Raw genomic sequence first — 27,027 nt, 5'->3', positions numbered from 1 at the left:
GGAGGAGCTTGGGGTCCAGACCAGTTGGCTTTTTCCTCTTTCTTGTAGATGGAGGGGCTTTCATGCCAAACTGTCCCCTTATTCACTTTTACCAGCTTACAGGCTCCAATGTGCTCTCACTATAGAGGTTTCTCCCCTGGATTCCAGGGGAGAAATTTTAGTTTTGTGGGCACATGGTAAACGCATTGCAGTTTCCTAAAACACAAATAATTTCTTTTGTGGGTGACATACAGGGTGTTTCAGACCTAAGTTTATCACTCTCAACCTCTGATTCAGACAGCAGCTTGCTTTTTATTTTATTTTTTTTTCCCTGCTACAGCAACCTGTCTCTTGCATCTGAAGGGTCATTGGATTCTCTCTTCCCCTTCCCCTCCTTCCCCCAGCCTTTGGGCTCTTCAGAATCATTAGTCAGTAAGTACCATGGTCCCTGAGTAATGTGGCGACTCACTATACAGCCCAGTTTTGGGGCTTCAAGCCATAGGACTCAGGCTCTGTATTACTTTTTGTATTTATACTTACAAGTAGGGGTAGGATATGCATTGTAGTCACCTATCATGCCTCAAAATGAATCTCCTCTACTCTTGTACCAAATATTTTCTGTTACTTAATTTACTCATCCTGTTACTTAATTTTAGTTATTTTTTGCGAAACAGATCCCGGAGAAACAATTAACATGACTCTGACAGAACAGGATTATTTGTATCTGTAGAGTAATTCATACAGAAGTACTGTTGCATGGTTCACAGACTGTAAACATGTATTGACTGATTAAACCGTGTAGGTCATTATGTAGGGCGTGTCTATGCTACAAAATTATGTCGACCTAAGTTATGTCTGTATACAGCTGACACAGTAATTAAATAGCTTTTGTGTATCCACCCTACACTCACCAGAAGTGTCCTCACCAGGAGCGCTTATACCAACTGTATTGTCAGTGTGGGGCATTGTGGGATGGCTTCTGAAAGCCAGTAATGGCTGATGTAAGCAACACAGGGTCTACACTTACACTGCCTCGACTTAACGATGTCGACACTGACTCTACATCTCTAGTGGAGGTGGAGTTATTAGATCAGCATAGCAGCAATTATGTCGGTGGGAGTGAAATTTTAGAGTAGACACTTACATAGTTAGGATGACGTAAACTGCTTTGGTGTTGACCTAACTCTGTAGTGTAGACCAGCCTATAGCATAGACTCTGGATCTGATATGGTAGGATAGGAATATGGTATAATTGTTTTAAGACATCAGAAAGCATCTCATTTTATTTTCTGCTTTAGGGATTAGTGAGAAATACTGAACTAATTGTTTTTATTTTTATTTTTTAAAACCCACCGCTACTCAGTGTTTTGTGCGGGAAGCACTAAAATATATACCTGCTGTTGAAGAGGTCAAGCCCCAGTATCACCTTATCAAAAGTAAGGTCGTTTTGATGTTGGTGAATTGCAGTAGTGCATTCATTTCTTTAGCACTTAGCCTCGTTTCTTTTTACAGGGTGAAAAGTTGACACACTCTACAGAATAACATCCTGTTCCTTTTCAGTATGAAAAACTTAACCTTTTCTGACAATCATTGTCTTATAGAAAGTAAACAAAAAAATTAATTTATTATATTTAATTGTAGAAAGTGATCAGTTTACTATGAGGTTGAGTCATTTTGAGGTATTGAAATGAAATTTAAGATTAATAGAATGCTGAGATATTAATCCTCTTGCAACAGTTCTCAGCCAAGATGTTGAGTTAAGGGATACTCTAAAGCTTTGCTCCAAAAAAACTGCATTAAATGTGTAAGTTCTTACAGGCAACATATCAAACTTTGATTTGTTGAATCTGAGCCTTCCGATTCTACATAAAATTAGTTTTAGTTTAGTTTTAACTAAACAAGATCTCAGATAATTTAACCAATCAGTTTCAGCACTAACTAAATTAATTCCTTTTAGAAGCTGTTCTAAAGACTGGTTTAAATCTCAAAATTAACTCTCCAAATAAAATTTAATAGATTCAAACTGAAGAAGAGATACATAGATGACACAGTAGGACGGTCCTATCCCCAGTCTGACAGCCTCTGTGCTGTAGAGGAGGTTGAAAGCCTCAGGGAAGGAGAACATCCAACTGGAGCAGAGGGAAACGATCCCATAGATCCTCCCAGATGATGATGTGGTATCCTCTCGTGCTGAGGATATTTCTCTGAGGGAGGGAACTCCAGTTATTAGGAAGAGAGACAGGTGTTAGAAATTGGCGATTTGATCATTAGAAACATAGCTGGGTTTGCGATGATCTGGAGAATCGCATGGTGACTTCCCTTCTGGTGCGAAGGTTGTGGATCTCTTGAGACATCTAGGTAGGCTTATGTGTAGTGCTGGGGAGGAGCCGGTGGTCGTGGTACATGTAGGTACCAGCAACGTGGGGAAGGATAAGAGAGAGGTCCTGGAGGCCAAATTTAGGCTGCTAGGTAAGAGATTGAAGTCCAGGACCTCCATGGTAGCATTCTCTGAAAAGCTTCCAGTTCTACACGCAGGGCCAGTTAGACAGGCAAAACTACAGGGTCTCAGTGCGTGGATGAGACGATGGCATAGGGAGAAAGGGTTTACATTTATTAAGAACTGGGGAAGCCTATACAGGAAGGATGGGCTCCATCTAAACCAAAACGGAACCAGATTGCTGGCGCTTAAAATTAAAAAGATCGTAGAACAGTTTTTAAACTAAAGGCTGGGGGAAAGCCAACAGGTCTGGAGGAGTATGTGGTTCGGACATCCCTTAGGGAATCTCCATTTATAGATCCTCCCCTATGCCCTAATAAGGAGGAGAGGATTGAAAATGATAAAATACAGGGAGGATCTGATGAGAAACAGTCAAATTGGACAAAAAGTCCTGTTCAATTACATCATGCAATAGGGGACAGCCAAAAAATGACAAGTTTTTAAAATGCTTATATACCAATGCTAGAAGTCTAAATAAGAAGATGGGTATTAAATGAGGATATTGATATAATAGGCATCACAGAAACCTGGTGGAATGAGGATAATCAATGGGACACAGTGATACCAGGGTATAAAAGATATTGGAAGGACAGAACAGGTTGTGCTGGTGGGGGAGTGGCATTATATGTGAAAGAAAGTGTAGAATCAAATGAAGTAAAAATCTTAAACGAACTAAATTGTACAGTACAATCTCTATGGATAGTAATTTCATGCTTGAAAAATAAGAATATAGCAGTAGGGCTGTATTACTGACCAGAATGGTGTTAGTGACTTTGAAATACTCAGAGAGATTAGAGAGGCTATTAAAATAAAAAACTCAATAATAATGGGGAATTTCAACTATTCCCATATTGACTGGGTACATATCACCTCAGGAAGGAATGCTGAGATAAAGTTTCTTGACACCTTAAATGACTGCTTCTTGAAGCAGCTAGTCCTGGAACACACAAGAGGAGAGGCAATTCTTGATTTAGTCTTAAGTGGAGCACAGGATCAGGTCCAAGAGGTGAATATAGCTGGACTGCTTGGTAATAGTGACCATAATATAATTAAATTTAACATCCCTGTGGCAGGGAAAAATCCACAGTGGCCCAACACTGTAGCATTTAATTTCAGAAAGGGGAACTACACAAAAATGAGGAGGTTAGTGAAACAGAAATTAAAAGGTACCGTACCAAAAGTAAAATCCCTGCAAGCTGCATGGAAACTTTTTAAAGACACCATAATAGAGGCTCAACTTAAATGTATACCCCAATTAAAAACAAAAAAAGTCAGAGAACCAAAAAAGAAAGAGTCACCGTGGTTAAACAACAAAGTAAAAGAAGCAGTGAGAGGCAAAAAGGCATCCTTTAAAAAGTGGAAGATAAATTCTAATGAGGAAAATAGAAAAGAGCATAAGCTCTTGCAAATGAAGTGTAAAAATATAATTAGAAAGACCAAAAAAGAATTTGAAGAACAGTTGCCAAAGACTCCAAACATAATTTTTTTTTTAAATACATCAGAAGCCGAAATCCTGCTAAACAACCAGTGGGGCCACTGGATGATCAAGCTGCTAAAGGAGCAGTAAAAGACGATAAGACCATTGCGGAGAAACTAAATGAATTCTTTGCATCGATCTTCACTGTTGAGGATGTGAGCGAGATTCCAAAACCTGAGCTATTCTTTTTGGGTGACAGATCTGAGAAACTGTCCCAAATTGAGGTGTCATTAGAGGAGGTTTTGGAACAAATTGATAAACTAAACGACAATAAGTCACCAGGACCTGATGGTATTCACCCAAGAGTTCTGAAGGAACTCAAATTTGAAATTGCAGGACTACTAACTGTCATCTGTAACCTGTCATTTAAATCAGCTTCTGTACCAGGTGACTGGAGAATAGCTAATGTGACAACAATTTTTAAAAAGGGCTCCAGAGGTGACGCTGGCAACTACAGGCCAGTAAGCTTCACTTCAGTACTGGACAAATTGGTTGAAACTATCGTAAAAAACAAAATTGTCAAACACATAGATGAATGTAATTTGTTGGGAAATAGTCAACATGTTTTTTGTAAAGGGAAATCATGCCTCGCCAGTCTACTAGAATTCTTTGAGGGGGTCAACAAGTATGCAGACAAAGGAAATCCAGTGGATATAGTGTATTTAGATTTTTCAGAAAGCTTTTGACAAGGTCCCTCGCCAAAGGCTCTTAAGCAAAATAAGCAGTCATGGGATAAGAGGGAATGTTCTCTCATGGATTGGTAATTGGTTAAAAGATAGGAAAAAATGGCCAGTCTTCAGAATGGAGAGAGATAAATAGTGGTGTCCCCCAGGGATCTGTTCTGGACCCAGCTCTATTTAACGTATTCATAAACAATCTGGAAAAAGGGGCAAACAGCGAGGTGGCAAAATTTGCAGATGATACAAAAGTCCCAGGCAGACTGCGAAGAGCTACAAAAGGATCTCACAAAACTGGGTAACAAAATGGCAGATTGCATTTATCAACATTAAATTTCAAGTAATGCACTTTGGAAATCATAATCCTAACTATACATATACAGTGATGGGGTCTAAATTAGCTGTTACCACTCAAGAAAGAGATCTTGGAGTCATTGTGGATAGTTCTCTGAAATCATCCACTTAATGTGCAGCGACAGTCAAAAAAGCAAACAGAGTATTGGGAATCATCAGGAAAGGGACAGATAATAAGACAGAAAATATCATATTGCCTCTATATAAATCCATGGTATGCCCACATCTTGAATACTGCGTGCGGATGAGGTCGGCCCATCTCAAAAAAGATATATTGGAATCGGAAAAGGTTCAGAAAAGGGCAACAAAAATGATGAGGGGTATAGAATGGCTTCTGTATGAGGAGAGACTAATAAGACTGGGACTTTGCAGTTTGGAAAAGAGGCGACTAAGGGGGGATATGATAGAGGTCTATAAAATCACAAGTGGTATAGAGACTGTAAATAAGGAAGTGCTATTTACTCCTTCTCATAATACAAGAACAAGGGGCCACCAAATGAAAATAATAGGTAGCAGGTTTAAAACAGACACACAGTATTTTTTCACGCAAAGCATAGTCAACCTCTGGAACTCCTTGCCAGAAGGTGTTGTGAAGGCCAATACAATAACCGTGTTCAAAAGGGAGCTAAATAGATTCGTGGAAGATAGGTCCATCAATGGCTATTAGCCAGGATGGGCAGGAATGGTGTCCCTAGCTTCTGTTTGCCCGAAGCTGGGATTGGGTGACAGGGCATGGATCACTTGATGATAACCTGTCTTTTCGTTCCCTTGGGACACCTGCCATTGGCCACTGTCAGAGGACAGGATACTGGGTTTGGTGGACCTTTGGTCTGACCCAGTATGGCCATTCTTATTTTCTTAGAATCAGAGTTCATTGAACTGTGTTGTAATGGTGCTGGAGCTTTTTACTTTTTTTTTTTTTTAAAGCTTCTTAGTAACTTAAGCACTTGATTGTTTACAAAAAGAAATAATTGGTTTTAATATATTAAAAGTATCTTCTGCACTTGTGGTTCCATTGTTGGGGTCGTATGATATTGTAAAAATGACTCCTATCTCTAATACTGGTGGGAGTGGGGGGAGACGCAACAAACCTCTTTTCTGTATAAAAAATTCTTGTATATATTTCTAGAGAATTTTGTTTTGAGTTTGCGGTTAAATCTATAAACATTTTTGTCAAGATACAATATGGGCTGTCAAGGTTCCTTCCGCACTCTGAACTCTAGGGTACTGATGAGGGGACCTGCATGAAAAACCCCCTACGCTTATTTTTACCAGCTTAGGTTAAAACTTATCCAAGGTACAAACTATTTTACCTTTTGTCCCTAGACTCTATTGCTGCCACCACCAAACGTCTAACAAATATAACCGGGAAAGAGCCCACTTGAAAACGTCTTTCCCCCCAAAATCCCCCCAAGCCCTATACCCCCTTTCCTGGGGAAGGCTTGATAAAAATCCTCACCAATTTGCATAGGTGAACACAGACCCAAACCCTTGGATCTTAAGAACAATGAAAAAGCAATCAGGTTCTTAAAAGAAGAATTTTAATTGAAGAAAAAGTAAAAGAATCACCTCTGTAAAATCAGGATGGTAAATACCTTACAGGGTAATCAGATTAAAAAAACATAGAGAATCCCTCTAGGCTAAACCTTAAGTTACAAAAGGCACAAAAACAGGAATACACATTCCATTCAGCACAACTTATTTTATCAGCCATTTAAACAGAACAGACTCTAACGCATCCTAACTAGATTGCTTATTAACTCTTTACAGGAGTTCTGACCTGCATTCCTGCTCTGGTCCCAGCAAAAACAACACACAGACAGAGAGAACCCTTTGTGTCCCCCCCACCCCCAGCTTTGAAAGTATCTTGTCTCCTCGTTGGTCAGGTGCCAGCTTTAGCTTCTTAACCCTTTACAGGTGAAAGGGTTTTTCCTCTGGCCAGGAGGGATTTAAAGGTGGTTAGCATTCCCTTTATATTTATGACATGGGCAAAATAGTTAAATTTATAGCCTTGATTTATACGTTTTCAGAACATTTTGTGCTAAATTGGAGTGCAGAAGCTTTCAGTTTTTCGATGCCTGGCAAACATTACAAGGTTCTTATATTTCAGAGATGACCAGTAAAGTGATCATTAGAGTGACAGATATGAACAGCTAATTTCCCCCTCCCAGTATGCTTCAGAAGTCACTCGAAGTGTCATGCTGCCCTATACTACATTTTGGTGTTTGAACCAAAGTGCACGTTTCCCCAACTTCATAAATAATGTTTCTGTAATTTGGTTTCAAAAGGGCAACATGTTTGTTGACTCGTCAGTAGTTTTTACATTTGGCCTAAAATTCTGCAGGTCTTCTACAGTATGTATTTTAGATGCAATGAAACTGCTTTTTCATATATAAGAACATGATTTAGCAGCATGGTCATAGTAATATTGATTAAACAGTGTCAAATAGTAACTATTGTTCATCTTCTGTGATGTGACATGCTGAAAGTTGAGGCACCAGTGTGCATTTCCAATTTTACATGACTGGATAAAACTTCAAATTTCCCATTGTTTTTATTGATCTTCAATTTGTAACTAACTTTTGGTTCCTTTTAAAATCACTTTGACACTTAATACAAATTGCTGATTACTGAAACTCTTACACAGGTGTGGAAAAATGGCAAAGAGAATTGCAGAGAAGGAGTTGACTGACAGAAATTGGGATCAGGAGGATGAAACTGAGGAGGTAAAGGATTTTTTTGCATTTCCTAGCAAGATAATAAAATGCCTGTGACAAAGCCAACAGTGAGGTCTTTCCCTGAGGTATAGAACAAGTATGTGTGAAAGAGGTACACTAATTCTGTAAAAGTGGATAAAGCTCAAGAAATTAAAGTTCAAGTTGGAAAAATTGAGTAATAAAAGGCCCCTCTGTAGAAGGTTTGACTCACCACTGGTGTGTCCGTTTGCAGCCACACAGAGCAGCTCTTTCCTCGTCTAATGCCCCCTGCCAACAGCTGCTGCAGCCCTTCCAAGGTCTCTCTTCTTGTGGCTTCGCCCTCCAGCCATGTCATATTTTAGTCCCACTTCTTCTGGGGTATGAGTACAACAAATAGCAGTCCAGTGTTCTTACAAAAGGGTCTTCAGCTACCAACTGTGGGTCCCGTGGTCCTCATGTCCTTCTCTCAGGGCTCTTAGTTGTGTTTATGCCTTTCTCGGGGGGGCCTCACACCACCTTCCACAGTAGTTGTTAGGGGAACCCATGCCCTCCCACTACATTGGGTTCCAGTTCACAGATCCTGTAACTAGCAGGCAAAATCTGTTCCTTTTGATTCCTTGCTGCTGCTGTCCTGCTTATACTGTAACCTGTCAGCTGGTCTCTCACTTAGTTCACACTTCTGTCAGGGCCAGGACTCTTAGGGCTCTTCCCTGGAATCCTCCAGGAAATCCCCAACCAGAAGTATAAACTTAAACCAAATTCACGCTCCATGGACTTGACCTTTCATGTTTCTTTTGTATTCCCCTTGCTCTGTTTCTTCACTGAACACCTCAAAGAGTACACTCCCTGAAATTCCAGATCCTGCCCTTTTGTCAGGATTCCTCACCATTGGAGCCTGCTCCACACCCTAGTATTCTCTGTCTCTCTCCTCTCACACAGCTTTACTTGAGAGGATCCCAAGGCCAATTCTCCCCCTGGACTTTTGTTGACTCCCCCCAATGACTGCAGCTGCCACCTTCTACCCCAAGCTTCCTCTCTTTGTACTAACCACCCAGCTCATCTCAGCCCTGGCATTTATCTTTAATTGGGGATGGCCCAGCCTCTAGGTGCAGCCAGGTCAGTTAATTGGTCTTGCAGACCCACATTTAACCCTTTCAATGACAGAATGGGGTATATTTCCTATCACAGTCTCCAAGATGTATCAAGCAATGAAGTTAATTGTTTGCTGTAACTTGTTGAAAAAGAAAATGAACAGTTCAAATGGCTTATTAATTTACAGTTTAAAAGGAATTCATGTTGGGGTAACAAACTCTTCTTTTTTCTAGCTTCTTTAGGGCAGAAGACAAAATAATAGTTCACATGTCCTGATTTAAATCCTTTTCAGGGGCTACTTTTTAATAGTATTATACAGTGATTAGTTCCTGCATTACACTTGTTCAAATAGGACTGATATATGTAGGTTATGGGGTTCACTAGCTATTTCACTTTCCTTTTGGTCTTGGAGAAGACTATATTCAGTCATGATAAAAGGAACAAGGCCTCCTGGAGTTGATAGACCACACCAAAAAAAGGCTGAATTTTGGTCTTGTGTGCCATGTAGGCTGAAGAAAATACACCTCTACCCCGATATAACGCGACCCGATATAATGCGGGTTTGCATACAACGTCGTAAACCTCCGACACGCTGCTCTGAGAGCATGTTAAGGGTGCTGGGCCGGGGCCAAGGGGTTGGATAAGGGGCAGAGGATCTCAGAGGCGGTCAGGGGCTCCCCCCTGCCCCCCCATGGTCACCTATAACACGGTGAGAATTTTTTTGTCTCCCGAGGACAGTGTTATATTGGGTAGAGGTGTACTTTAAGAAATCCTGGGACCTTAATCTGATCACCCCTCTAGCTATGTCGCTAGAATTACAGGAAGGGAACTAGCCTCCTCAGAAGCCCAAGTCCTTTTGCACAGAATAGAGGATGTTAAATTTATAGTGGGAACCCAAACTTGTGAATTTGTTAGAATGCTTAAGGGTTTTGAGCTCTTAAGATGCATGTGGAGTAGAAGAGCTTTTACAATACCAAGTTTGGTAGGGACCATTGCTTTGACTGCTTGAGATACAGATAGAAGTCATAGATAAAGCCAAGTACAGAACTTCTGTTCGAATCACACTTAGCTTCTATATGGGTCAACTTCAGAATTATGTTTCTTGTTATTTAACTTGGAACACTTTGCTTAGTTCCTCACTGACAGTGTAGGAGCAGTTAGCTACCAGTCAAACAGCACATTCCACCTAGATACAAGAATCAGTATTTATAGTGTCGGAATATGTTAAGACCTGCACTTTTGCATCATTTGTAAACAAGTTATACTAGCTTATGCAGTACTCAAAATGTGAAAACTTAGGCCAATAGAAAATGAGGGAAATCTAAAGTTACCAATACATTTTTGAAACAAGTTGTATTAAAGTCCTCCATTTATTCTGTGGTGGTGGTGGTCAGGTTTTGCCTTATAAATGCAACAGCTTGCAGAAAATTGGTGATGACTTACGGCCCGCACAATCTATATCTAAGAGGCCAAGGCCAAAATGAAGGTCACAAGAGTAGTAGTGCAGGCAGTTGCTAATGATTTGGGATTAACTTCTCCAGCATCAATATTGTGTAACCTTTGTTCTCAAAGAGCTGAATTTCTGAAGTAATTCATTTGCCATAATAAAAATGAAATCAAACTGGATTTGTGAGGAAGGGAAGTAAAATGAATGATATGAGAGAGATGGATGTGAAGGTAGTTTCAAACTTCCAGCTAACCACCCAAGTATCTGACAGCCTAGTCCTGTCAAACAACATATCTGGCTTTTTCAGCTTACTTTCCCTTCATACTGGAAAAGTGTTAAAGCACTGTCCCCAAATTGGTCTGCACTGTATCAGATAGCATCATTTTACAATAGTTTTATTTATGGTAGAATCTCTATTTTATGAAGTACTTGGGAATTGAGGAGTTTATAAAATTGAACATCTCAGAATTACAGCAGGCCTGGTACATCAGTTAATTGTTCAGTGATGTGGTACATAATGAGTGATGACAAATGTAAAACAGCATGCCTGATTCTTTTCTTTCTGGGATGTATTTCTCTATTTTAGGGAACTGCATCTCTTTGCTGCCAAATCACTCAGGCTCTTCAAACCTGTACAATTGCTTGAATGTCAGCTGAAGGATTGAAGTCACATTTGGCAGCAGAAAGATGACTTGGACAGCAGAAAAATTGTTCATATTACTAGTCATTCATAAGATAAATGCTCATAAAATCAATGTTCCTTTTCCACTATTAAAAACACACTTTCTTCCTTTTTCTTTATCATTTTATTCTCCACTTCTCGTTTGTGAAGCTTTGACCTCTGGGAGTTTGGCAATGTATCTTATTGTTGGGAGTGGTAGTTGTTACTGAAGCTGGGAGTGAACAACAGGAAACAAGTATTCAATGATTGCCTGTTCTGTTTTTTCCCCTCTAAAACATGTGGCATTTGCTACTGTTAGAAGACACGATACTGGGCTAGATGGACCATTGGTCTGACCCAGTATGGCCATTCTTATGTTTTTACAACTGCTGGTACGCAGAAGACTAATACCACTAGTAGGTTTCTTTCCAGGGTATTTTGACCCTGCATGTTCAGACCCTCACCAGGCATTCCACAGTTTGTACTTTTCCTACAGGTGGGAACTTTCTCAGTGGCTAGTGAAGAAGTCCTGAAGAACAGAGCTATTAAGAAAGCAAAGCGCCGAAATGTTGGGTTTGAGGTAACTAACATTTAAGACTAATATAGTTACACTCTCAATCTTTAATACTGAAAAATGTGCCACCTGTGCTCTATTCATGATTATGTACTGTACATTTCCCCTGTAATTTAACTTGTATAGCAAGCTTTTTTAAAAGGTACTATAGTGGACACTGTTCAAATACAGGAATCTGTTTGCTGCAGAAGATATTTTCAGTAACTGTCCACATAGCAATGGTTAAGGGTGGAATGGGATATAGACAGTACAAATGCCATGGTCAGAAAAGGATGAAAGTTCTTTAAAACAGTTTGAATTTGCACTATAGACAACTAACTAGCATTTCTAAAGACAAAAGAAACCAAGCATTTGAATAGCTTCAGTTTTCCAACAATGGGAACATTTTGGAGATTTTAATAACTTAGTGTTAGAGGAGGGCTGATAAACTTGCCTATTATTAAGGTCACCAGACATTTCCTGAAATACTCTATTTTCAGTTGCTATAATGTCATTAAACTTTTAGCCATTTGGGCTGAAATTTCAGCCATTTATGAGGATGAGGTTAGGGGAAAAAACATTGAATTTTGCCGATGTTAAAAAATTCTGGAGACCTTTTCTGGAAACAGGCAGAAGGTATATGTGTGGGAAATAAATTTTTTCTATGTTTTTATCTGAAATTATGTAGTTCTAGGTTTCCATGTGTTCAGCAAAGCAGGTTATTAATGGTTTTTTAATGCAAGATACATTCTTGCTGTGGGAGTAGATCAAATTGTGTTTATCAACAATGCTAGTACAATGTTTAATTACTAACATCATGTCTTCCTGCCTGACTTCCACATACTGTACAACATGTACTTCTTAAAATAGGGCATTTTCCTACTCATTCATTACTAATCCTGCAGATTTTGTTCTCAAATTTGTCTTCCTATTCTGATGATTTAGTTAGTTGTATCCTAATCCTCTCAAGGTGAGGTGTGTATATATAGGTTTGGAAGGACTAGGTTTTTATTGGTAAATGTCAGTAAACGTCTTTCACCATACGTGTGCACCAATGCAAAAGTATTTGTCAATAATACTCCAAATTTACAGATAGTCAAAGTAAGGAAAAGTTGCTTGAAAACAATTTGATTTAAGGATATTTATTTTGTATATTTTGACATGATATTGGCAATTTTAGTGTTAATAGTTATAGAGCTTTAAGTTTTTGAATCAGCGTCTGTCATTAATTCTGGCCTCCCTTTCCCCCCAATTTCCGACAACTGTGAAAATTTAAATAGATTTTAAAAATGCTTTAAAAAAACAGATCTGTTGAAATTAAAAAAATAGAATTCTGCTAAGCTTAGTTATGTACCTTTGTACTCATATTGTCAGTTGCCTGAGCCAAGGCACAGTAATTCTAAATATTTGTTAAAAACAAAGCATGTATGAACTGGAAGGAAATTGATGTCTGATTTCTGTAAATAGAGTGGTTAGAAAATGATTGTCAAATGTTGTAAACGACAAACACTAGTACGTGTTTGTTTTTGTTTTAAGGGATTCGGTACCATTCACAATTTTTTTTTTTTGTTTTGTTGGAACTGTTTTGCAGTAGTGCTTGATTAGTACTAAGTAGATGAAAACATTTTTGTGGGTGAGGTGTGTATATAACTGGTTGTATTTATTTTATTTCATTTCAGTCTGACAATGGAGGAGCTTTTAAAGGGTTTAAAGGTTTTGTTTTACCTTGTGGAAAAGGAGGTGGTGGCTTCACTGGATTTGGTAATGGTACAGAAATGAAGCCTTTAGGAGGGCTGTCGAATGGAAGCAGTGGTATTTCTAATACTCCCTCTTTCACTAGTGTAAAGACTGCTCCTGAAGCACAGCCTGCATTTGGTAAGTTGACGAATACTTTTATTTGTAAATAAAATAACATTTATTTATAAATGAAATTCCAAAGTTATTAATTATTTGTTTAAGCTAAAGTGGTGGTCCAAACTTTAAGTGACGGTTTTTCATTGTAACAATAAAAGTAAGTTTCAAAAAACTCTATTCTCTGTTGGGTTTCTTACAAAGACTTTAAACAAGTGGGAAGGGCAAGTCATATACTCAGTTTGATCTCCAAATGTGACATTTGGAAACTAATTCATATTTGGGAGTAGATTAGGTAGAAGTTAGAGGCTTTCTGGAAAAAAATGAATGGGAATGGAAGACTGAAACATGGTATAGCATGCCAAGTTTTATGAATCCTGCTGATAAAGTATTTTCATTTTAATTTTGAATGTCTCATTTTTCCTAAATTCCACAGCTTAGAGGAATAAAATTCAGTGAAAGTAACCCATCAGATGTGACTGCTTCAGTTGCAACTCTCATTATTGAAAGATGGATCAGATAGTGTTTAGATCTTAAGGGAAGAGATTTAAATGACTTTCAAACTATGCTGTTTTTTATTTTGTTATGTATAAAACATTGCTATCTACTTAAAATCAAACTGAGCACATTGAGAAATGTTACTTTAAAATAGTTATGGATTGCCCATCATAGCAAAGGGAATTTTCCATTTTTTTATATAGCCATTATGGTGTTTTTCGAAGTAATGTTAATTCATGATTCTGGACACCTGATTCTATAATTGTTTTCTAAAATAACTTGTGACAACGACTGAAAACCTATCCATAAATCAGCTACAATAATCTGAAACAGTTTTCTATACTGCAGTTTCCTATAGGCAAACTTGGTACTAAAGATAATGGGTTACATTTGAATCCTATCTTTTGTATATTGTATAAAAATACTTTTGGCTTTAGTTTTCTGGAGTCAAACTGACAACTTTTGGGTTTTCATAATGCTTGTGTCTTATTTCCTTCTGGTGGTGGTGGGGTCATCCTTTACATTTTTCCTTGAATGAAGAGCTAAAACAAATTTTGGCTATTTGCTCCATAGAAGCTCTAGGTGGAGCTATGGACATCTTAGCTGAAGACTGCAGGATAATTGATTCCCAAAGCTGTATGATTTTATGCTCTCTAGTAAATTGATCAGTAAGAGAATGTTTTATAAATAAGATAAATATAATTTAATATAGATTGTATATAAACAAATACTCATCCTAGTCTAGGCTCTTCATTATGGTACTCATTCAGTTTATTTTGAGATTATATTTTCCAGCACACAGGTCTTGTGGCTTCAGCATTTTTCCAATATTTTGGAAACGTGCACATCTTATTTTAGGATTGAATTCTTTGCATGTTCTCTGCTTGAAGATGGAACTTTTCATTTTGAAAAATTGGTTCTTCTTCGAGTAGTGTTCATATGGGTGCTCCACTGTAGGTGTATCCACATTCCTGTGCTTCAGATTGGAGATTTTAGATAGCAGTGCCCAGTTGGCCTGCATATGCGCTCTCCCTGTTGTGTGCTCTGTCTCAAGGCTATCTAGCGCTGCACGGGTGAGCCACCCGGAGTTCCTTCTCAACCACTTTTGGCCTGAAATGAAGCATTAGCAGAGTCCAGAATTTATTTCTGAACTGTACTTCCAGTATATACTATAGCTAGTAGAGTTTACGTTAGATTAATCCTGTCCTTTTTTCCTTTACATTTTTTTTGGGGGGATGGGGCTTTGAAAAGTTGTCTCCCTGTCCATAACTGATTTTTGTCATCTCTTCCCCTTTGGGAAGCGAAACCCGAAAAGAGGCATGGTCGGTTCCTTTGGGTTTAAACACACTCTGTCCTGCACAGAAGCTATTCCTGTCAGTAACAGCCATTCACACTGCGTTCACTGCCTCAGAGAGCGTCAGGTACCACAGAAGTGTACTTTCTGCCTGAAATTAAAATCCAGGGCAAGAAAAAACAGTCAACTGAAACTCAGATTCCTCATGATGGAAAGTTCCCTTGGACCGCCGCAGAACAACAGTTCCCAACGCACCCATCGGTGCCCTAACGACATCACACTCAGGTGGCTTCAAAGAGGAAATCTGGTGATTCTCAGAAAACCTCAAAAAAGAGAGCTTCAAGTCCCCAGACTAAAGAGTTGACCAGGAAAAAAAGATCCCCGACGAAATCGTCCACCTTGGTATCGACCAAACTGTGACTGGATACCCATGAAGCTATAGGCTCCTCAGGTGCTGGAACTGCCAGTAAGCCTAAAGATCTGAAGGGCACAGGGACGTCCATACCATCAGAGGATAGGAGTGGTAGGGAGCACACTAGCTCCTCTAAAATGTCACTGTTGGAGTCAAGGAGAGCCTCCGTACCAAAAGACTAGAGCACCTTCTTCAAGCCACTCATCAAACCACAGAAGACTACAGGTACTGTTGATTCTATTGACAACGATGGTCCCCTCTCTGCAGACTTTAATGGTACTGATTTGCTACCACGGTATCACAGGAATTCCATTTCTCCAAAGACCTATTGGTTTCAGAAACACCTGAATCCCCATTAGTTGGTACTGGCGTCACTGGAGTACCGATTACATCTTTATCCCCTGAATTCCCCACGGTACTAAGACACTCACCATCAGCCTCCTTGTCTGCTCCACCTCTATCTAGTGAAGAAGAGGAGGATGACTGATATATATTCAGGCTCAGTGCAAAGGTCCCCAGGGTAACGTCAAGAGACCAGTCACCTAGAAAGGGTCACAGAGCCACAGTATCAATATGACAGATAAGGCCTATCCACTTCTCACCACCCCAGTGACTGTACTGGGTCCTATGGGCAACCTATAGATACCAGTTCTCTAGGATCTTGAGAGTTTTCCTCTATCCTGATGTGAGACAATCTTCCTCAGCTTCCCTTTCTAGACCCCCAGATCTTTTTTTGGAACAGGAACTTTTGAGGACCAGGAAGCAGACTGGACAAGGAGATTCCTCCAGCAACAATCATCTCCTCATCCTCTCCAGGTGAAGCCATTATACCTCCACCACCAACCATGGTAGACTATGTCAGACATTTTCAGGAACTCACCAAGAGGGTAGTGGACTTGCTTCAGATCTCCCTCAAAAAGGGAAGGAGTCATTAGCTGATATTGCCCTTCCTATCAACAAGGCCCTACTAGACCCAGCCAAAACCATCTGGCAAACACCAGCCACAATATTGCCCACATGTAAAAGGGCTGATTAAAAAAAATATTATGTCCCCTCTAAAGATATGGACTCTATTTTCCCACCCACACCCAAATTCTCTTGTGGTAGATGCTGTAAATGAACATGGCACATGGCACCACACTAAATCAACACCAAATGACAAGGACTGGAAAGACTGGACTTATCTGGCAGGAAATTGTACTCATCAGCAACCCTACAATTTAGGATTGTATTTCACCACAAGGGCCTGATAATTAGCAATCATATCAATTATTTGAAACTCAGTGTGTCTACTGAATATCTCCCAAACGATCAGAGAGAGCCATACCAAGCCATCATTGCTGAGCATCAGCTTCTAGCAAGATCATCATTATCGACCCCATTAGATGTGGCTGAGATGGCTGCCAGCTCCATATCTACAGCAGTGGTAATGAGGAGAGCTTTGTGGCTTCACCTTTCTAGCATCCCAAGAGAGGTCCAAAATGACTGTGGAGGACCTTCCATTTAAAGGATTCAAACTCTTTGCGGAAAAACAGATGAATCCCTCCACACACTAAAAGATTCCAGAGCCACTTTGTGTTCTCTGGGGATCTATACACCTGTACAGAAAAGGAAATACAGTAAATCTCAGACATCACAAAGATCCTAGCCTGCTCAGTTCCCTCCACCCCAGAGACACTAGAAACCCCCAGTGGAAGAGACAACTGCTGCAGAAACCAAGACTGACAACTGCCCAAACCTCAACTTCACAACCATCGATGTTGAAACATTAGTTTTGATGCATAGGTCAAGAGCCCAAGCTACCACCCCACCCCCCATGATCAATTGTTGCAAAACTCTAATCTACATCCTTTTGGACACCACCTCGTTTTTGTTCTTGGTTGTTTTGGGTTTTTCTTGGTTTTTGACAAAATTGGGAAAAGATATCAGACAGGTGGGTCCTGGAAATCATCTCCAATGGCTAATTCCATCCTCCTTACTTACCTACCTACCTCTCCGCCCTCCTTCAGGGATCCTTCTTATGAGCAACTGTTAAGTCAGGAAATAAACCCTCTCCTAAATCTCAGTGCTGTAGAACCAGTTCCCAGTCAGCACAGAGGGAAGGGTTTCGATTCAAATACTACCTGGTCCCAAAAAGAACAGAGAATGGAGACTCATTCTGGGTCTGAGATCACTCAACAGATATGTAAAGACACAACGATTCAGTATGGTTACATTAGCAGCAATAATTCCATCTCTGGACCAGGGAGACTGGTTCTCGGCCCTCGACCTACTAGATGCTTATTTAAATATCATGATCCAGCCATTCCACAGTAGGTTTCGGAGATTCCTCTTTGGTCAAGACCATTTTCACTACAAGGTACTTCCATTCAGCCTATCATCTGCACCCAGGATGTTCTTAAAGAACCTGTCTGTTGTAGCAGCACGTCTTTGCAAACTAGGAATTGTGATATCCATATGTAGATGACTGCCAGTGCCTACTCCAGGCATGATCCTTTGATGCCCTATCAGCCATTCAAAATACTATAATATATTCATGCAGCTGGAACTAAAAATTGAATGTTCAAAAATCAACTCTAACTCAGTACAACATCTAGAATTCATAGAAGCCTTTCTCCCACTACAAAGGTTCAACACCTTAACTGTCTTAAATCAACACAATCCAAGCCAGCCCGCAGACCTCAGCCAGAAATTGCCTACAACTACTGGGGTACATGGTGGCAGGCACCTTTGTAATAAGTCACACAAGATTCCACATGCATTGCCTTCAATCATGGCTCAGAATGGTATATGAACCATGCAACAGAGAGAGACTGAACAAACTGCTGTCCAGTCCTGTTCTCTCTTCTCTTGCCTCCCCCCCACCCTGGACCTGCTGGGCAGGGGGGAAGAGGTGACCGTCCCCTGGCCCCAGCCCCCCTGGACCTGCAGAGGACGGAGAAGAGGCGCCCCAGCCCAGCCCTGGAGCTGCTGCGGGGGGAGAGAGCTGGAGGGAGTCCCCTCTCTCTCTCTCTCTCTCTCTCCCTGCCATAGTCCCAGGGCAGCCTGCATCCCAAACCCCTCCCCTCAGCTGGAGCCCTCGCTCCTCCTGCACCCCAAATCCCTCATCCCCAGCCCCACCTCAGAGCCTGCGTGCCCCCAGCCAGAGTCATCACCCCCCTGCTCCCCAACCCTCTACCCCTGCGCTGAGTCCCCTCCCACACTCCAAACCCCTCAGCCCCACCCCCACCGCATGAATTTTACGTGCACCAATATAGAGGTTGTCACACATCACCTCCATATTGGTGTACATAACTAAATTCTTTCTGCACATGTGTGGGAGAAATCAGAGGGAACACTGCTCCAGAGGCAATCCTTGCAAATTACCTTTAAGCAAGCCTAACTTCAGTACCAGGCAAATCGGCCCTAGCCGTTAGAAGAGCTGTCGTGTTCTAGACAGGACTAAATAGTTCCGTTAGTCAGCCCAACTATTCATGGCTACTGCAGTCAGGATGAAAGGTCTCCCAGTCTCTTCACAAAGAATTTTATCGTGGAGAGCTTCCAGTATTCATGTATGTTCTGATCTGGCTGGCATTTCTCCACTGAGCAAAATAACTGCATATTCTACAAGTTTGCAAGAGGCCTCAGTGTCATTTTTCATGCAAATCCCTATCCAGGACAGTGGTAGAACAGCAGTCTGGTCTTCGGTGCACACCTTTGCATCCCATTATGCCATCACTCAGCACTCTAGAGACTATGCTAAATTTGGACAAGTTGTATTCTAGTGTGTGTGTACATAAGCTCCAGTCCCCCCTCCTACTTTACAGCTTGAGTCAGAGTGGAACGCTCATGTGCAGTAACTAAAAAAAAAAATGCTTACTAACATGCTGTAACTGTTCTTGAAGATGTGTTGCATATATCCATTTCCCAGCCTGCCCTCCTACCCCTCTGCATTGGAGTTGTCAGGCAAAAAGGAACAGAGGGGGCTTTGGAGCAGCTGGGCGACAGTGGTGTATGACAGCCGAGGGCTCTTGACCTGCCCCAACAGGTGCCACTCAGGGGAAAATGTCCTGTGACTGTGCGCAGGGTGTGCACACACTAAGCGTGGAATGGACATATGTAACACATCTTGAAGAACAGTTACAGAAGGATAGTAACCTTTTTATTTTCCCCTAATCCCTTGTGTTAGATACAGAAGAATGAAATGCTTTTGTTAAAATAACTTTAACCTAAGTCACAGACTAGAAATGATGAATGCTTGAAATTTAGCATGGACTTAGTCTGCCCTGATAAATGCCTTTATTTAGAGATATGATCAATTAAAAAAACAAACCTTCTGAACGTGCTCATTTGGCATGTTTTAAGCAAAAAATTAATCCCTTCATGAGATCACTATGGAGTCCCTCTAAATTCCTGCTCAAACAAGACAAAGATATGATTTACTACACTCTGGTTGCTCTAAAACAAGTGGCACAGAACAATTTGTTAAATTTACTTTAATGAAACACTCAAAGATTATCTAATAAAATTTGTTTTATCACTGCAGTATTTGTTTTTGTCACGTTCTAAAAGATTGTAAATTCTAGATTTTTTTAACTTTACAAATAGCTTTCTGTTGTAAAGGTATAATTATTACCCCTGTAATAATATTATTATTGCCCTGTTACAAGCTTTGCTGAAAATTTTTGTGGCAAATAGCAGTAAAAGGTGGGAAAGTTCAGTTGAAAACCTTTTCAATGTTAAAGCTATAAAACAGGCAATTAGAAAGATTCTCGTGAAGAGAAAAAATATAAAAGCTAAAGTTGTTCAAAAGCAAAGTTAAGTTGCCTGTACTGAATGTATTCAGTATTTTATATCCCTGCCTTTCTGATTTAAGGGACTGATCTGGCTCATTGAAGTGAGTGACAGATCTTTTGACTTCAATGAGAACAGATTCAGATCCTGTGTGTGAAGATGAATATAACTACTGTATGTATAACATTGTGAAATATGCAGTTGTGCAAGATAGCCAAGTAAATATTGCTGTGTATGTAACTTCTGCATTTCCTGATTTTAAATGTGCATCCTTAAACTTGTAATAGCTTGGGTCTTTTTGTTTTTATTAGCTAATCACGTTGCATGCAGCAGATAAGTGACTGAAAACTAACCTATACCTAGAATCTTCCCTTAGTACTTTTCTACACTTCGCTTGGGGTTTTTTTTGGTGGGTCTTTTTTTTGGTAATATTATACTTTGTTTAGCCTTATTAATTGTACTATTGTTTTTTTGGAATTTTTGCCTCTTACCTTTAATCACTAGCCATACAATTTTGAAACTCCAGACTACAAACACACTGGGCCTGTTTTAAAGCATTGTTTATTTACTTGTACTGCTCCACCTTTTGTTTTCCCTTAGCTCTTAAATACTGTGATGATACAAATTAAATTGAGCTCACAGAGCGGGCTAGTTGAGCAAGAATGTAGATGATTTGATATATAAACTTTGAAGAAAGTAATTATCTTCCAGATTACCTTTTTTTTTTTTTTTAAATGACTCTTACTTTTTTCAATAGGATCCGTGACATCAAATGGTCCCACCACCACATTGGTTGAGAAAAAGGCTTCAGGCACAAAAGCTAATGGTGGCAGTCAACAATCCTCATCCTCTGGTTATAGTCAAAGTAAAATGTGCAGCTCTAGTGTTTATCACAAACAGTTAGCAGCTCTAAACTGTTCTGTGCGTGACTGGATAGTAAAGCATGTAAACACAAATCCCCTCTGTGATCTGACACCCATATTTAGAGACTATGAGAAATATTTAGCAAGCATTGAACAACATCATGGAAGCAGTAGTGATAGTGGCTCTGAAAATGAAAGTAACAAAACAACTGGAACTCAGTCTGTTCCTACATTTGGGACTTCGAAACTTCAGCAAGGATCAACGTTTTTGTTTAACAGCAACAAAACTGAGGATGAATCAGACAAGAAAACTGAATCTACATCGGAAAAGAACAGGGAATCACCATTAGGAGCTGCATCAAATGTCTCATTTAATTTTGGCAAGAATGTTGATAGTTCTGTTTTGGGTTCCCTTGGTTCTGGCACATTAACTAATTTTTCATTGTCCCCTGGGAATTCGGGTGTATTTGGAAAAGATGCAAACCAGGGAAAGTCTGTCTCCACACTTTCCACCAGGGTGTTGGAAGCTCAGACAGAAAGTGGAAGTAGTGAGGATAAAGGTAAATATTGATTTTTTGATAAATTGAACTTTAGCTAATGATAGGCTTTGAATGTTGGGATGTAACTTAATATTCCAAGGCTTCTTCGTAGTGAGCTATTAAGTTTAACAAGGGCTTGTATAGGTTTATTCACCTTTTTGCTCTTATTTTCAATACCGAACAATTGCAGAACTTTACCTCTAATCTTGAATTTCTCAGGCTTGCTGTCATGACTGTAAGAAACTGTAAATTTTAGGTGGATTTATACATTTTAATAGCATCTTTTCAGTATTACATAAGCAATATATTTGCCTACACAACTATTGAAATGTTATGATTAAAATCTTACTCGTGTTCATCCAGAATTTTAACCAAATTTATAATCCAGATCCTCTAACTTATTCTAATGTCAGATTAGTATATACCAAAAAGTGCACATTTCTCCCTGCAATATAAGTCTAATCATTGATGAAATTTAATTACATTGTAATCTCTAGCTCAAATTAAACCAAATGTAACTTTAACTGTACTGGAACCTGCATATCTAATTAAAGGGGCTGTAAACCACCCCACCCCCACCATCCTTAAAGGAAGGAGCCCTTTTATCTGTTTTAAACACTGCTCCACGTAATAATAAGTAATGGCACACAAACGTAGTGTGGTCCATAGCGTCATTTTTATAACAGTGCTGAATTTTAAATAGCACTGTCAAATACTGATTAAACTGTTATGCAAAAGTGTTTTATGTGTGAAGTTGGTAATTGGAGTACTCTTGGTTCCCTATACCTTACTTATTCTGGAACAAAATGACTAGTGATTAGTACTGTGAAAATATTTATAAATGTTTCCGTTGTAAACCCTGTCCACCATGTCTATCTTTTGAGGTTTAATATAGGAGGTGGAATACTATTTGCTTGTACACACCATTTCAGTCTATGCTTATATAAAAGTTACATAATCTAGGATTTGGGGTGGGGGGGCGGGGAACAACTCACTAGAGAGGAGTGGGAGGTAGCTTCCCTTGTAGGTGTGATGGGGAAAGGCCCTAAAACTTCAGTTTCTGTGGAATGTAAACTTTTGAACAAAACTGAGTTTCTGGTCTTTCTGAATGTGAACCAACTACACAGTGGTACATTAAAGTCTTCAAGCAGTTTCAGCCCCACAGCAGCACCCAGTAGCTTTGTCAAGCAGCTGCAGAATGAAACTAATAAAATTCTGGTCAGTTTCACAGCTGCTGTCCCTAAGTATTTAGGGATCAGTAAAACTACAAAAGATCTTGTCAGTTTCCTTCTGCTGCTGCTTAGAAAGTTGTGAGTAGCAGCAGAGGCTGGCACGGGATCTTGGTAGAATTCCTAGCAAGTGTGGGGAGGTGGAAAGAGTCTGAACTCTTACCCATTTTTAATCTGTTGTCTCTTGATATCATTGGTGTAGCTCTCCTTCCCCCCTAGACCTACCCCTAGAATACTTTTCAAGTCCTCCATATAACTTGTTTTATTGGGAAAAAACTACTCATGAATATCTCTTTACTTTCTAACTAAACCTCTCAACCAAAAAAAATTTTTTAACCAACCTTATTATTAAGTAGGTGCTATTCAAATTTCCAAAAATGAATATGCAGATCAGAATTATCGTAATTACATTTAGCTGGTGTAGCTATGAAAACACTAGACTTACTGACCCACAGAAGGTTTCTTATAGTTGCCTTACCTCCAAGACACAAATCAATTTAAAATAATTTGACAATCTCGGGACTGTATACGTGCACTCTAAATATGTACGTTTGTGTATTATCAATAATACAGTGCAAGGAAAACAATATTTTTTTAAGTGGTACCTGCACAACGTTGTTTTGGGTTGTATTAAACCATTCCTTTGTTTAAGGAGGAGAAGAAGAAGAGGAGGAGCCCCCAAAAGCAATTGTTAATGAGGTAAAGGAAGATGATGCCTTCTACTCAAAGAAGTGAGTGGTCATTTTTAATGTTTACAAGTCATAGTGGATACAAATAATGACTTTTTTTTAAAAAAAAAATTAATTTTTTTTAAAATTGAAATTGTTGGTTTTTATTTACATGTTGCAAGTTCTGTACATTCTTCCTATTCTACAGTCCTGAATTGCTGAAATTGATGTTTTCGTCCCTTTTTTTAGTTTAATTGTTAGAACTTCAGATTTTACCTTTTTTTCCTGTGAAGTTTCATCTGAGCTCATCTATGTGGAATGTCTAGGGTCTTATTAACATCCTTACTCTGAGAACAGCTATTCAAACAAAATTGATGAGAAAAAGTTTGTGCTCTATTTGCAACCAACGCTGTGTTCTGATATATTGCATTTCCACAGCTCAAGAAAGCTGAAATACTTTGACCAGCTGTACTCCTCCATTAGGTTTTGCAATTTGAAGTCGGAGACTTGTTCTTCTAAGTCACTTAGGTCCTTTTGACAATCCCTCCCAGAGGAGACTGGGCATAGGAGTCTAAAGTTACTCTTGTGTTTAAAAATTTTGGTCTGTATATGAAATAATAAATATTTAAGGTATTTGAAGTCTAAATAACTTTTCGTGGTTAACATGGAACCAAATTTGGTTCGAATTCAGACTTTAAGCCTATTAAAAGAAGTTTCATTAAAATACAGTTTTAGTGCCCGATGCTCCAAATGCTTACGTAATGCTTAACTTTAAGCACGTGTGTCGTCCCATTGACATAAAAGGAACTATTCATGTGAGTGAAGTATGTACCATATTAAATCTTCGCAGGATTGGGGCTTTAAATTTAAATATTTTGAAGCAAGGTTTACAAAGTACAAAAGATCTTGTTTTAGGATAACAGTTTCTACATTTTAATTTAGTATATTGCAAACTCTGGGGTTTTGACTTTAACCATTAATATTTTCAAGTTAAGCTCTCCCATTTTTGAGCCTTTTGCTTTGTGGTCCTACTAAAATCTATTTTTATGCTTTAACTTGCAACCCTATAGTGTGTAATGCTGGCTGTTTTCCCCCAGTTTTGTGGTAAAATTAGCGTTTCAAATAATGGCCAAGGGTTTTATGTATTAAAATTTGTATTATTTAACTGCTTGTCTCAGGTCTTTATTTTATATAACATATGGTCATTTGGCTTGCACTTCACATATCATAAATTGGTGTTCTTGTTTGAAACTAGTCTGTTGCATATTTGATTTTATTTTGTTGAGAAGAATGAGATCAACTATCACAGATGTTTACTGAATGGGACTTAGGTAGCTCTTTCTTGCCAAGTTTTCAGTGGCCTTGTCTACACTACAGGGAAAATTTGATCTAAGCTACGCAATTGGCGCTAATGTGGATAGCGTAACTCAAATAGACGTAGCTTAGATCTACTTATTGCGGGGTCCACACTAGGCGACGTCTATGGGAGACAATGTCCCATTGACTCCCCCTACTCTTCTCTTTCTGGTGGAGTACAGGAGTCGACAGGAGAGTGATATGCGGTTGATTTAGTGGGTCTTCACTAGACCCACTAAATCAACCCCCAATGCATCAATCGCCGCTCCTCGATCCTCTGGTAAGCATAGACAAGCCCAGTATCTTCATAAAACTTCCGAAACTATTCAAATTTTCCATAGCCTTATTTTCCATAAAGTTTTAACTTAAAATGCTTTGTCCTTTGTTATAATAGTCAAAATGTCACACCTTTTTTGAGCATATTTCAAATGTAGTTGATAGTCAACAATTTATACTTAAAGCCTAAATGACACATTTTCTTCCTGAAACAACATTAATACAGACAGCTAACCCATGCTATGGGATCTATCATCCGGGTAGTTACATTATTTAGGTTCTTACTGCATTTTGTTGTGATCTGGGAGACTGGACATGTGTGGAGGGTTTTTTTGTTTTGTTTTTCTCTATTCTCGAATTATCCGGTTTAAATTATTTAAAGGACTTTAACTGTAGATCAAATCCTCCATTCTGTATTATCGGGGAGATTTTTTAAATTTGTTTATATATCTGCACATATGTCTGACTTATTTTATAGGTGCAAACTGTTCTACAAAAAAGATAATGAATTTAAAGAAAAGGGTGTAGGAACACTGCATTTAAAACCTGCAGGAAATGAAAAAACTCAACTGTTGGTGCGAGCAGACACTAATTTAGGTATGTAACTTTCTTCTGAGTCTGTCTTGCTGATCCTGATAATGCTCTATAGTGAAATCTACATTGGTACTCTTCTTTTCTAAAGGATCCAGTGCTTTCACTGTAACTAACTGATAGTATCTCTTATTTGAGTACTTACACATATTGAGCACACAAGTGTATGCATTTTTTAGTGTGTGATTGTCACAGTTCAGAGCAACTGCACCCGCTTTCCCCCTCATGGTCCAATAAATGCACCCATCCTAGGCTTCCAGCTCCTCAGCCGTCACCACTTAGGTAGAGACCTGCATGTGTCTTCCTCCTGACTGGCTGCACAGTTCTCCCTGCCTACACGGTGATATTCCCAGCAAGACAGATTACCTAAACAAGCCAGCATCTGCATTTTGCTTCTGCTTTGAAGGCTAGGAATAGCAGTAATTGCCAATTTTTGAAGTAACTACATAGCCCCTTATAAACAAGCACATTTATTCTTAAGGTGAAAGCATTACAGAGAAAACGTTAAAAATAATTTAAAAAATACATGCATACTAATACACTTTTACCAGAGATTACCTCCCAACTGCAACAGGGTTTCTGCTAGGAGGCAGTCCTTCAGACCTTATGAGGGGGGTTTTGTGTGGTTATAAGTCTGTAACAGCCTTAGCTCAGAACTAGCACACCAATGAATGGATTAGTTTGTCCGTTATACAGCTTGGGTCTTTGATCTTGAGACCCTGGGAACAGCTAATCAGCAGATAATGGTCCTATCCTCAGGGCATAGCTTCAAAAGGCTAGGTTTTTGCATAACTGAAGGTGGGGAATTTGCATTCAGCTCCCCCTAGAGATTTCCCAGGCAAACCACTTGACACTGTCAAAAAATCCATTCCTGTCTGGTATATTGTTCAACACTTAAAAACATAACAGTCCTTTGAAGTTCATATCACTTTCCAGGGTTCACATCATGTTCTCCCCCCCCCCCCCCCCCCCCCCCCCCCCCCCCAGAGAGGTTACCTATAATCTTGGACTACCACAATATATAAATCATTAATTTAATACAATGGACCCCAAAGATACATACATTTAATTCAATAGGGTTTTCCAGGGATATGCCAGGAAATTGCCGTAACTGTCTCAGTGATTTTGATATAAATTGTGAATACTAGGGCACTAGGAAGAGGTAGAAATCCGGACTTTTGCATCTGGGTTGGGGAATGGGCTTGTTATTGGGTATGGATAGATCTGAATTAGATTTCACACTA

At 39.4% G+C, this 27,027-nt stretch overlaps 1 protein-coding gene across 4 annotated transcripts in view; it reads left to right on the top strand.

Annotated features, from left to right (window-relative positions):
• The window catches only part of NUP50 (nucleoporin 50), a 33,938-nt gene that overhangs the window by 2,424 nt on the left and 4,487 nt on the right, over positions 1-27,027 (top strand). For 2 of the 4 annotated variants that reach the window (XM_048824907.2, XM_048824878.2), the window contains exons 2-7: positions 7,632-7,710; positions 11,377-11,460; positions 13,113-13,308; positions 21,019-21,684; positions 23,545-23,623; positions 25,671-25,789. In XM_048824907.2, the coding sequence (XP_048680864.1) occupies positions 7,642-7,710; positions 11,377-11,460; positions 13,113-13,308; positions 21,019-21,684; positions 23,545-23,623; positions 25,671-25,789 (1,213 nt within the window). In that variant the 5' untranslated portion in view covers positions 7,632-7,641. Of the gene's footprint in view, positions 1-319; positions 412-1,364; positions 1,416-7,631; positions 7,711-11,376; positions 11,461-13,112; positions 13,309-21,018; positions 21,685-23,544; positions 23,624-25,670; positions 25,790-27,027 lie in introns of those variants that run through there. The other 2 variants (XM_048824889.2, XM_048824898.2) reach the window with 2 other exon arrangements.

This window comes from Caretta caretta, chromosome 1 (genome assembly GCF_965140235.1).
Source record: "Caretta caretta isolate rCarCar2 chromosome 1, rCarCar1.hap1, whole genome shotgun sequence".
NCBI lineage: Eukaryota > Metazoa > Chordata > Testudines > Cheloniidae > Caretta > Caretta caretta.
The sequence above is the reverse complement of the archived record's forward strand: the minus strand, read 5'-3'. Positions and strand labels throughout refer to the sequence as shown.